Source organism: Abramis brama (genome assembly GCF_963993115.1).
Source record: "Abramis brama genome assembly, chromosome: 7".
Taxonomy (NCBI): domain Eukaryota; kingdom Metazoa; phylum Chordata; class Actinopteri; order Cypriniformes; family Leuciscidae; genus Abramis; species Abramis brama.
The window spans coordinates 10348242-10361571 of record NC_139969.1 but is presented as its reverse complement, the minus strand read 5'-3'; the positions used below and the strand labels follow the sequence as shown (position 1 = coordinate 10361571).

At 38.1% G+C, this 13330-nt stretch overlaps 2 protein-coding genes across 9 annotated transcripts in view; one reads left to right on the top strand and one right to left on the bottom strand.

The window, feature by feature from the left end:
• Nucleotides 1-452: 452 nt before the first annotated feature.
• Nucleotides 453-3927, bottom strand: LOC311086389 (E3 ubiquitin/ISG15 ligase TRIM25-like). The gene is made up of 6 exons (XM_084119265.1): nt 3211-3927; nt 2806-2901; nt 2375-2608; nt 2101-2260; nt 1911-1970; nt 453-1156 (listed from the first exon to the last, which is right to left on the bottom strand). The coding sequence occupies exons 1-6, from the start codon at nt 3799-3801 to the stop codon at nt 633-635; spliced, it is 1665 nt and encodes a 554-aa protein (XP_083975391.1). The 5' UTR covers nt 3802-3927; the 3' UTR covers nt 453-632.
• A 1387-nt stretch (nt 3928-5314) lies between these two features.
• The window catches only part of arhgap12a (Rho GTPase activating protein 12a), a 28837-nt gene continuing 20821 nt past the window's right edge, over nt 5315-13330 (top strand). For 2 of the 8 annotated variants that reach the window (XM_084119254.1, XM_084119253.1), the window contains exon 1: nt 5356-5521. The gene's annotated coding sequence lies outside the window, so the exon portion shown is untranslated. Of the gene's footprint in view, nt 5522-13330 lie in introns of all 8 variants that reach the window. The other 6 variants (XM_084119249.1, XM_084119247.1, XM_084119252.1 and 3 more) reach the window with 5 other exon arrangements.

Below are 13330 nucleotides of genomic sequence, written 5' to 3'. Positions count from 1 at the left end.
CATTTTTATTAACAATACTCTAATTTAATGATTTCATGTTACAGTTTATGTGTGATTGTTAATGCTTTTACAGTATAATTTTATTGTACAAATGTCAGTTTTTTATATTATTTTTGTTATTATTTGTTTCTTCATTCAAACCTTTTACTTTTTACAACCTATATTTAGTCATTTGCAATTTATCTTTAGTAAGTTGATAAAATGATCTTTAAAAGATAAACTTTCGCTGCTTCTTTTTATTGAAGTAAAATCTGAGTTGTTTCACTGTTGATCACACTGCATGTTTTTTCACTCACGTTACATATTTAAACAGAATGAACAGCAACACCTTTGACCTGCAAGGTTGTTAATTCATAACTGTGATGGCATAAACTCAGATTCCAAGTTTAAATAAGTAGTAGGGCAAAATAAATGACATGAGGGCCTTTGGTTCTCTCATTTTTTATTTATTTACAGCATACAGTGACAGACAATATGAATATTATTTGTCCTATTGGTTACAATAAAGATTATTCATTGTTATTCTTTCACTCATACATTACAACCATTATCAGATTAATGTAATACGATTTTTACTTATATTTTTATTAGTAATATCACATGCTGTAGTAGCCTATATGACTTTGTATCATCTATTTTGTGAGATCACACAGTTTCACTGATCCATAAACTCTAAAGCCAGGATAGAGAGGCTGAGTGAATGTGGTGTGGACTTTGTGAATGAGGGTCATTGTGTCAGAGACGCTGTAGAAGGACAGAGTTCCTGCACTGTGATCCACATACACTCCTATTCTAGAGGAGCTGGAGACTGCAGGGAGTTTAGTCTTTTTTTTATCATACCAGAATAAACATGCGAAGGAAGTGCAAAATAATCTCCAAGACTGAATGTTGCGTCCAAAAATACATTCATTTTCCTCTCCTTTCCTACTGATGCTCTTATATGACACTGATATACCCACCTCACCACTCCACTCAACCTCCCAGTAACAGCGTCCACACACACTCTCTTGACACAACACCTGCTCCAGAGTATCAAATCTGTCTGGATGATCAGGATACGACTGGACTGTGTCAGTGTATTTAATCACTCGGTTCCCGTCAGACAGACAAATGCTTTTATATGCTGTATTTATATCCACAGTGAACTGACGGAAATCTGAAACAAAACAAATAATCTACATCAGGAAATAATTATTTGAAATATTAACAGTTGCAAGAGTTTTTATTTTTATATCTTATTTTATTTAACTAAGATTTGTTAGATTATTAGTAATGAACAGACAGGAGACAGCGGGATCTTAACATGGAAGCTTTACTAAAACTCACATTCCCCATGCATGACACACATGCACACATTACACATCCAAAACATCCTACAAGTATAAGATTAACAGAGAATAAATGTACTACATGGTGTCAATCAGATTATAAGGGGGTAAATCAATGTAGTAGAAGTAGTAGTAGTGTGTTTGTGTGTGTGTGGTTCAGGTAAACCCTATGTTATAGGGACAAAATGTCCCCACAAAGAGCAATATCCAAAATCCTTGTCCTTGTGGGGACATTTTTGTTCCCTATGAGGAAAACAGCTTATAAATCATATTGTGATATTTTTTGAAAATGTAAAATGCAGAAAGTTTTCTGTCAGGGTCAGGAGATAAAATATACAGTTTGTATAGTATACAAAATCATTAGGTCTATGGAAATCCAACATATACAATCCAACTAACCCAACATATGTCTGTCTGTCTGTCTGTCTGTCTGTGTGTGTGTGTGTGTGTGTGTGTGTGTGTGTGTGTGTGTGTGTGTGTGTGTGTGTGTGTGTGTGTGTGTGTGTGTGTGTGTGTGTGTGTGTGTGTGTGTGTGTGTGTGTGTGTGTGTGTGTGTGTGTGTGTGTCTGTATAGAGACTTACAGTGTAAAAATCCCTCCCTGGTCTTGAGCTCGGGTATGGGAATTATCTCAATGTATGTTACTGTGGAATATCGATAAAAGTACAGAGAACATTAAATATACATCTATTTAATATTATTACTTTTCATTCCACATTATATTTCATGATGAATCACTTAATTCTGGGATTACATAAATGATCCAGTACTTACCTTTACCAGATATCTTTTCTATTTCCTCTCTGCAGAAATGCTCCAGTTTCTCTCTCAGATGAGACACAGATTTACCAACATCATCAAAAGAGAGACGAGGACTGACAGTGATGCTGGACGAGTCTGTAGGTCCAGGAGGGACAGAGAGAGACTGGAAACTCTACACAGACACAAAGACACAAAATAAACATTAGCTAAAGACAGAAACATTTGATAGAAAACCAAATCTCTTCCCTTCCTAAAGACACTGTCCTGTTTGTCAGATCTCTGTTACCTGGAGGAATTGAATGTGATCATCTGTGTGTGAAAGCTGCTCCAGCTCAGTGTCTCTCCTCCTCAGATCCTCAATCTCCTGCTCCAGTCGCTCCAGTCGTTCTTCAGCTCGACTCACTGCAGTCTTTTCCTGGTCTCTGATCAGCTGTGTCACCTCAGAGCGGCTTCTCTCAATTGAGCGGATCAGCTCAGTAAAGATCCTTTCACTGTCCTCCACTGCTGCCTGTGCAGAGCGCTGTTAGGACACACAGAGACGCATTAGAACCAGTCCATTCACTTGGCTCTTACTGGTCCCTCACACAGCCTGTTCCCCACAGTGGGCTTCAGTGGGACTGAAAGAGCTCCAGCACTGGCTCCTCACGGACTGACTGGAGGAGAGTCCTAACTGAGTCTGAAACAGCTCTTCCAGCAGATCTTCTGCTCTAAACTCACCTTGTGAGACTCTACAGCCTCTCTCAGCTCCTCAAGCTCCTTCTGTTTCTCCTCCATTCTCTGCTGGTTTGTTCTCTGTGTCTCTTCTAGCTGTCTCTGTTGGGAAAGTGTATTGTTTAATATGCAGTGTGTATGTGTTTGATAAGAAAAACATGTTTACATTCAAATATATCTAAATCAATGTTTGTACATAGTACGTTTGTGTTCACCTTACAAATCAAATTGTTCATTTCTGATATCACCTGCAACTAGATGTTAATTAAATCTTATAGCAACTTCCAGATTTTCCAGAAGATATTTGTAAAACACATGGCACAGCATGATAAACAAAATCCATTATGTTCAATTTCATCACACTGCAATTGACATTAATATTTGCATTATAGTCTCAATATCAGTTAATACCTGTTTCTCAGTCCTCTCTGCTGCTGCTGATACAGTCTCATGATTTTTGTGCACATCCATTGTACACAAGTAACATATACAGTGTTGATCAGTACGACAGTAAATCTCCAGCAGTTTCTCATGTTGAGGGCAGATCATCTCCTGAAGTCGTCCAGTGGCGTCTATTAGATTGTGTCTCTTACCTTTGAAGAAAATCTCATGTTGTTCCAGATGATTTTGACAGTAAGAGTTCAGACACACCAGACAGGACTTGATGGCTTTGTTTTTGTCCCCAGTACAGACGTCACACTCCACATCTCCAGATTCAGTGTAACACTGAGCAGGACGAGCAGCTTGCAGTTTTGTCTTCTGGAGTTTCTCCACCACTTCAGCCAGCATGGTGTTTTTACCTAAAACAGGTCTTGTAGTGAAGGTCTGTCTGCACTGAGGGCAGCTGTAGACTCCCTTCTGATCATCCTGATCCCAGGAGCCTGTGATACAGATCATACAGTAACTGTGTCCACAGGGAATGGTCACTGGATCCTTCAGTAGATCCAGACAGATTGAACAACTGAACTGATCCTGAGCCAAAGAAACACTGGATTCTGCCATTTAGTAACTCACAAACAGTTTAGCCCTCAGAAACTGAACCCCCCTACAAAACTGCTGAATCCCACACCCAGACTGAACAGGAAGTAGTGATGAGTTTCATTTCCACTGAACTGAAGGTGATGTGGCTACTGGCTAACAGAGGGAGAAAGAGAGGGAAAGCGAGAGAACTGGTAAGATGTCTAAACTGTTACAATCTAACGCTCTGCTGCTCTCTATTGGACACAAATAATAATGTCGACCATCAAAACATTCCTCTCAATATGAACTGAATAACTATAAATGTGAAACCACTGTTGTCTGCAGTCAGAGATGCTTTACAGCTGATTCGACTTCGTTTCATAACGGAGAAATTTAGCAACATCGACTCTGTTATTGAACTGAATTGAATAAACACTGAACTGACTCAAAGTGAGAGCTGCTTATGGCTGAACTGAACTCATTTCAGAATTGAAGTTTACACAGTTATTGAAGGGAACAGAATCAACACTGAATTGATTCTTCAGGTGAATAACTCTAGGCCTATTCTCTATTTTAGAGCTGCTTTACAGAATAATTTTAATTTGTTCTATTTTTGAAGTTTGTATCAATTAACTTGACTGTTCACAACTGTCCCTACAATTAATCTACAGTAAATCATTTGATCAGATTAACACATCAGTCAGATGACAATTGATAAAACTTAAATTAACATTAAATAATAAATAAATAATTAAACAACTTATATTAAACATAAATAATTGTAAAATAGTTTGTAGCTTTTTAACTGCTGCATGATTTCTATGTGATTACTTTGCAAAATAATGTCTATGATAATTTTTCAATTCTTGTCTTGTCACATTACAGTCTTGTCAAAGTCTATTTGGAAAAGTTTAAAAACATTTAGGATATTTATAAGTGTGAAATGGTGAGAGTTGTGGGAGAATGGAACAGCAGTGACACAAACTTAAATATAAAGGATCTGAAACCTGGATCAAACCTTCAGTAGGCTATGTTGATCAAACTTTAGTAGGATTGGGATTTGAAAATGGAAGAGGATGTTTGCCTACATGGTGACATGTTCCATTTAGAGAACTGGTAATCTGGATTCGGTATGTTTTTGGAAAAGTTTGTATCTGGATCACAGTGATCCAATCCAGTGTTCCAAAATCGAAATCATTCTGATCCAAATTAAACTTTTTGAACAACTGGGCCCAGATTTTACTGTGATTTTATTTAGTGGTTGTATGAAAGTAATTTCCCCTCAAGATCACACAGGTCTCCTAGCATAATAACAACAGGTAGCCTATCGTTCATCACATCAACATGTTTTCCCTGAAAATTGTGCTTATGCTGTCTTTCTCTAAAATAAATGCCACCTGATGTAACAATTTTGATTGTAACGCAATATAAAACTGACCCCAAATATTTTGGAGGGCACTGCTTTTTCAGTTTTAATTTTGTGAGTTTTCTGTCTATTGCCTCACGGTGGCGTCAGTGTCCCGTCAAAGGTCCCTCTAGAGTCCAAGTGAAGTTCACAGGCACCGGCCCGTGAGCAGCGCGTGGGAGCGGTGAGGCGGGACTGTGGGGATAGTGGGCGCGAGCGTGCCGGAGGAGTTCGCTCGCGCCGCGACTCAGGAACAACCTTAACTTCGACGCTCAACTGCCCAGCAAGACCAATGAGCCTCCAATTCAGCCTGTTTCTTTGTCTATAGCTCACGAAACACCTGGAATATCTCGTCAGGTACGTTCATCTGTCGGTAAACTGTGAAAATAGGTACAATGATAGGCGTTTCATCTTGTTTTACGGATTTTTAAAAACGCGTTAGCAGGTTAGCAGGTAGGAATGAGAGCGAACCTGTTTCCTCAGGTGTGCTTAACTCTTCTCTGCTGAGTAAACAGCATTTATACAGACATTAACACTGAATTAAGCGAGAAAATTAAACTTGAAAGTTTAATTTGAGAGGTTAATCTGTCACAGAGGTGAGTTTTAATGTGTGTCTCTCACCTGAGGGAGTGAATTTCACCTGACCTCAGATTATTTAAGATTTAGCGTCTTTCTGTTTTTCATAAACATTTGTATATATAATTTTCACTTCTGTTGAACTTGTTTCGTCATTTGTGTTATATTTGACTGGAAAAGTTGATTGCGTGAAATGTGACATTGATGTTGTGTATTGTTTGAAGTGTGTAAGTTACATGACATAACGTTAGCTACGTGGTTTATGTCATACACGCAGGAAAGTGACAAGGAAATTGCTAATTTTATGTAATATATATTGGGCGAAATGATAGCATAATTGACTATGGCAAACCGTGAAACGCTAGTTTACATCTGCCATGTATTTTTAACACTTAGTTTAAATGGCTTTTCCTATAAATACCGGATTAAAATCAGTATGACAGCACTTTAAATTGTTGTCATGTTGACAGCAGGGGAGTATGTATGTGAGAGAGAGATTGTGTTTGAGATATGAGGTTTCTGTGTGGGCGGAGCTTCTGTCACATGCTTTGCTTATACATTGTCTTGTTAACTTTTTGTGCATTAATTATTCAATTAACTGAAACATTTTCTTTGTGCTGCTCGCTGGCATACATGTCTTTCATTCACTGCAGTTTCCCATGACAGATGTCTCTGTGTTTAATGCTAAAGGCATTGTGAATTAAACTTAGTCAAAACTTCTAGTCCAAAAACATGAAAGAAAGCTTTGATCTTTCTCTATAGGGTTCAGTTCATGTGAAAATTAGTTATGCATGTCTCAAAAATATGTTATTGCTAGAAATGCTTTGTTTGAGCACTATTATTATTATTTTCTTAAATCCTTATCCAATAATCATGAATTACTGGGAAGTTATGGAAAAATAAATTCATTGGAATAAGTAGGAACTTTCTTTTTTTATCTCTCTTTTCTTTATCTCTGTGCATCCCAACAAAATCCCATTCTCCGTCACTTCACCTTAGGATTTACTCTTCCTGATGCCCTGATCACTCAGGCTTGTGTTCAGTAAGCCAGTGTTTAGCTGCTGTGTTCAGAGGTCTCTGGTTAAACAGTTAGTTCACCCAAAAATGAAAATTCTGTCATAAATTACTCACCCTTATATCATTCCAAACCCGTAAGACTTTCGTTCACAAATGAAGATCTTTTCGTAGACAGTTTACGTAACTACCACCTTCAAGCCCCAGAAAGGTAGTAAAGACTAGGGCTGGGTATTGCAAACAATTTGGCGATTCGATTCTTATTTATATAGTTTCGATTCGATTCAACATCGATTAGTTATCAATATTTTATTTAAAATGTTAATTTTGTAGACATGGAATCCATATTTCAATATAAATGCTGGTAATTGAAACCCCCCTCCTTAGCTATATTACTGAAATACACATTTGCATTAACAACAGGGTCCACACAATTGTGTTTAATTCATTTTTACTTTTACTTTGAGTAACAAAGATTTGAACAGATTTAAATAATAATAAATATGCACATACAATGCACACAATGTAGGAACAAACTACACAATGTAGGAACAAACTGCACAGTGCACATTACTGTAAAATCAAAACAAAAAAAACATTCAAAACGGCTCATAAAGCCCTTGTCTGGACATTGCGTATACATACTGTATACATAACTAACAGTTCTTTAACAAGAATTCATAAATATGCACATACAGTGCAAGAAGATTTTTTCTGCAAGAAGATTAGCTGGTCAACATGGTCTGACCTAAGGCAGCTCCTTTGCGCTGTGATTACATCATCAGCAGTTAAAAAAACTCTGCAGGCACACAGAGATATCACTTTGCTTGTTGTGCTAAAAGAGTATACTCTTCTGCATGCATCTTCCACCAGATTAGTGGGTTTTCCAGGTTTGACTTCCCTGTACATTGCCACTTCCTCCTTTACAATTTCAGTGACAGTTTTCTTTGATGCTGGAAGACTGGTCCAAGGAGATCCATCAGTGCAGATGTTTTTGGCTTCTTGGGTGATGTGGGGGCTTCTGTATCTCTCAAATCATCAGGAGGACCCAAGGAGTTGTCATTCTGCTGAACAGGCACAGTGACTTCACCGCAAGCACTGTCAGTTCCTTGGTGCTTAAAGATAAATAATTAAAAATTACATTTAAAATATAATGATAATAAATTATCACAAAGAAAATACCATCTGGAAGTTCTGATCAAAATAAACCAAAAACACTTATTTCCTTTCTACACTGGTACAACTTACATTCAGTGTTTTCATTTTCTCCAGACTAACAATTTCCCTCATCAGTCTTGAAAATGTGTTGTCATGATCGTCTTCAGACAAGGGAAGGGCCTTAAAGGACAAATCCAGTGAAAAATGAACCTAGGGGTAATTAACACATGGTTACAGAGTCGATCGTTCCCTGCGATGCGTTTTCATGAAAATCGAATGTATAGAGTTTTATCTTTAAAAACAGATTAGCTCATAACACTAGTATATGGGGCACAGAGTAAGTAAAAGTAAATCGCTAGTTAATACCACTAACAAGGCTCAAAATAGCCTCGCACTAACACGGTAGCATAATGAGGGTCCCTACATGCAAACCGAAGCATTGAGAACTTTGTAAGTGTACAGACAGTTTAATAAGAAGATACTTTATAAAGACAGTACATTACGCGTTTACAGACAGGCGTCATCTTGGAAAACAGTCTCGACTAATCGAGCCACGAACGCCGTGCTTTCCAAGATGACGCCTGTAAACGCGTAATGTACTGTCTTTATAAAGTATCTTCTTATTAAACTGTCTGTACACTTACAAAGTTCTCAATGCTTCGGTTTGCATGTAGGGACCCTCGTTAGTGTGAGGCTATTTTGAGCCTTGTTAGTGGTATTAACTAGCGATTTACTTTTACTTACTCTGTGCCCCATATACTAGTGTTATGAGCTAATCTGTTTTTAAAGATAAAACTATACATTCGATTTTCATGAAAACGCATCGCAGGGAACGATCGACTCGGTAACCATGTGTTAATTACCCCTAGGTTCATTTTTCACTGGATTTGTCCTTTAAAACGAGGATCTAGTGCTGATGCTGTATACAATGTTTCCTTCAGGCCAGCATATCTTAAGGAAATTCCACATATTTAAATCACTTTGTCATATGCAGTCAAAGTCACATAGTAATTTATTAAAGTGTTGCTGATTGCATTTAATTGTTTTAATCTATATGTGGTTGTAAATCTATTTAATGTAGCCTATGTAATCTATATTTAGTTTACACAGGGTCTATAAATCAACACTACTACAGAATTTAAAAAAAGTTTAATAAAAGTTTAAAAAAAGTAAACATACCTTGACATTAGGTTGTCATGTATAGTGGATTTAAAGTCCTTGATGATTGTGGAGTCGCTCAATTCTCATCTCCTGTAACAGCCATGCATGTAGAGGACCAATGACCACTCCTCAGACATGGCTAGTGTAGCAGCTTTCATGGGATTCAGAGCCTTCACTACATCTTCTACTGCCATTATGTCAGCGTCTGACAAAGTGCAGAGATCTTTCTCACTTCTGCGAACCTCAGGTGAGAGCAGCGCTGTTGATATGGCTGGCTGCTGTTCCAGGAACCGATCTAGCATCTCCAGTGCGCTGTTCCACCGAGTCAGTCTTCAGCTTATGTGAGGGTAGATCCAGTAGCTTTTGTTTGACTTTCAGAGTATGGCTGGCGATGCTGCTTCTATGAAAGAAGCCAGTGATTCGTCTGACTTTGCCAAGCAATTGAGCCACTTTTGGGAGTTTAAGTGCTGCTTGCGATGCTAAGTTCAGCGTGTGCGCGTACTCGTAGCAACCAACGCGAAGCACATTCATTAATTCCGCCGCACGAACCATATTAGCTGCATTGTCGGTAACCAGGGCCGTTTCTTTCTCGGTAATACCCTACTCATTCAACAATGCTGCGATGTTACTTGCTGTGTGGCTGGTGTGGACAGCCCGGGTTTGCAAAACATGCGACACGAGTGTCCAGTCACTTGCGATATTGTGACGTGATGGTGACATACGGGTGGATGTCCAGCTGTCACAGATAAGGGCAACTCTTTCTGCCGACTTAAGAGACGCTGCGACATTGGTCTTAACCGTTGCATACTTTTTCGGTATCGCCAGTTCACTGAGGTACTTGCATGTTACCATTACGTACCGTGGGTCCAAAACATTAATAAGATTTTGAAAGCCCTCATTCTCAACTATGCTGTAGGGGTGTAAACCCTTGCAAATCAGCATTATTATGGCGTCTGTTATTTTCTTAGCGCGAGGTGAATCTGGTTGTAGTTTGCAGGCAAATGCAACGTCTAGCCGTTGCTGTCCAGAATCACAAAAACCAAATAGCTTGTCAGTGTGTCGTCTGGACAGGTGGTTTCGTAGGTTTGTTGTGTTGTTTCAGAATCTTAGCTCTTGCGGACACAACTTGCAAACGACAGTGGTTTTGAAACTGGCTTCAATTGGCTACCGTGACCTTCCGCCATGATCCCCTGTCTTTTTTGTGTTGTTTTGTTTTAAGTGGAGCATCTCGAAAGAAGGTTACATCTTCAGGACGAGAGGCGAAGTACAGATAATATTCACATCCTCTCAAGTAAAGCACACACAAGAATAGATTCGGGGATTTCCCGAATCGTTATCGTTACGTTAAATTGAATATCGATTAAAGGTGCCATAGAATGTGAAATTGAATTTATCTTGGCATAGTTAAATAACAAGAGTTCAGTACATGGACATGACATACAGTGAGTCTCAAACACCATAGTTTTCTCTTTCTTATTTAAATCTCGTTTTTGAAAAACACCCCTGAAAAACGGGCGAATCTCCACATAACACCAACTGTGACGAAACCGATGGGATCATTAATATGTACGCCTCTAAAAATTTGCATATGCCAGCCCATGCTCAGTGCCAGGCGAAACTGCACAGCCGAATCATCAGAAGTTCTGCAGGTGAAGAAACAAGCAGGAGGAGGATCATAGGGAAAATGGCAGATCTATCTATAATCTATCTATCTATAATCGGATACCGCTACAGTTTAATTCGAAGTTGTTTAGTTGCTCTGCCCATTTCACCACGGACTGTTACAACAATATCAAGCAGCCAGGCTTCTCTCGGCGTCTCAAACGGACGAAGGGGGCAATTTCAACTAACGTTATATTCCCGCAAGCGGCAAGTAGGGATTTTATTAACGATAATTTACATTGTGTTATCTAGATCCAGCGCGATATTGTTTTTTCCTCGAGAGACATCATGGCTTGCAAACGAGCGAACGAAGCATGGCAGTTGCTCAGTGTTTGGTTGTACAAATGAACACAAAAATATTTTTTTGCTCCTTCATCCGAGCCTCTGGAGAACCAGTGGGTTATGTGAATTTCTGATGTGTAATTGTTCAAATTCAGACAGATAATCTTTCTTTCAAAGTCGTTCAACACTGTTTATGCATCAGTATATCGCGTTGCAGTGATAAGATCTTCATTCACGCGATCAACAGGCTGTCATCTGCTCAGTGCTCATCACTGAAACCTTTTATGTGATGGGAATAGATCTAAATACTTTAAAAAAAATTTATCATGATTCGTTAATCCCGATAGCTGTAATAGTAAAAACATATAAAAGCTGTAATAGTAAAAGTTTTCCAGATAGCTCTACATGTAATGCCAGATATTTCATATGCAAGCATGTCAGCCAATCACAGCAGTGGGCAACAACACTGAAGTCTCACAGCAGACACGCCCCTTCAAACAGAGTGTTCAAATCAATGGATGAAATCAGGCTAGGAAATATGCCTTTTATTTCTAAATTATAACAAATTTTGATCTAAAAAACATACTAACATTATAAGGGCACCCCAGGAAACATTATAAAATAATAAAATAATCCATTCTATGGCACCTTTAAAATCGGAGAATCGAAATTTTTTACCCAGCCCTAGTAAAGACATCATTAAAGTAATCCATGTGACTCCAGTGGTTTAACTTCAACTTCATGAAGCAACGCAAGTGCTTTTTGCGCAAATAAAAACATAATTTACCACTTTATTTACTAAATATTAATCTCTAACGCGCATTCACGAGCCCAAACTATTATATTCAACTGTTGTTTATTTTCAGATATAATACTTACTCAAATAAAAACTTAAATGTTTGTATATAACTGTTGCACATAAGGTAGTTTTCATAAACAATTGTCTTCATGACAAATTTATTCAAACATACAAATATAATTAACAGTATAATAAGCTTCTCTCAAGTGTTTTTTATTGCTACCTAACAAACTGACCATTGAATCATTTTCATGAGGTAAATGCAAGGTTAAGTGAAATTGTTGTTCACAAGCTGTTTTATCAATGTCTTTTTGCGGTTGAAACACTGAGCAGTTACATCAGACATAGCCTAAGTTGTACTGTATCTTTCAACATACCCTCTGATGTTCATGCATGTTTTTTGTGCTGTGGAGCATGAAAAGACTCACGCTCCACACACTGCTGCTTGAACTGAGGAGCTACAGCGATCTGTCATGTCACTTTTAGCCCAGAAGACATGAATAGTACTTTTGACATATGTTTAGTTTTGTGTAATATTGTCATGTTTAGCATAGGTGAATGTATATGGTGTGCGTTTGGTATCACCTGTAGAAAATCACTGAAAAAATACATTTATATTTGACCTCATATTCGTGTCTCAGTCAGGATGAGTTGCTCAAGTCAGAGTCTCCTGAGTGTGGATGTTTGATGTGTGCTGAAGTTCATATACCCTGAGGCAAATTCCTCTTTGTTTCAAAATCCTGGTTTCTCCATGATGGTAGTTTTTACTGTAGCATTGCTGTGAAGTTTTAGGAGTGTATTTGATTCATGTCTTTATTTGTGCACTTTACAGTGTAAAGTGCACAAATAAAGATATGAACATAATACTATGTGTTAAAATGTTACCGGATGAGAAGATGAGAAATTATTGGTTAAATTTGCTGGTCTACCTATATAGAAAGGTGGTAATGGAGACAGTCATGTGAGTGGCTGTTGAAGTGAGAAAGGGGTCTTAAAGTCCCCATGTGGTGAAAATCAAGTTTTTAATGTTGTTTATATGTCTATGTGCTGTTTTTAATGTGCTTTAAGACAAACCATGTGCAAATTCATTAGTGAACACCATTGCTGAGTATTTTCTCCTTAAAACTGCAGTGAACCAAAGACAGTCTCAAAAACATGGTTTGAAATCGCCTGTGTTACTTACATCACAAACTACCTTGTAACCAGTCAGGTCAACATGCCGACTGGCTTTAGCATATCATTTAACTAGGAACGCTCTGAAGCAGTGGAGTCTCAAGAGAAGCCCGTTATCCCGGTATATTTTTCTGTTGATATGAAAAATCAGGTAGAGCTGGCGTGATTGAGTGGAGGCGGGGCTAATTAGCATATTCATAGATCCACGTATACTAAATGAAGCAAGGGTGTAGAGTTGCATTCAAATTCAAAAGCCAGTTTTTTAATGACATGTTTTAGAAAGTGACACAATTTTTGATGGGAAAACCAATAGCACAGTCCACAAACTTTATTTAAATTAA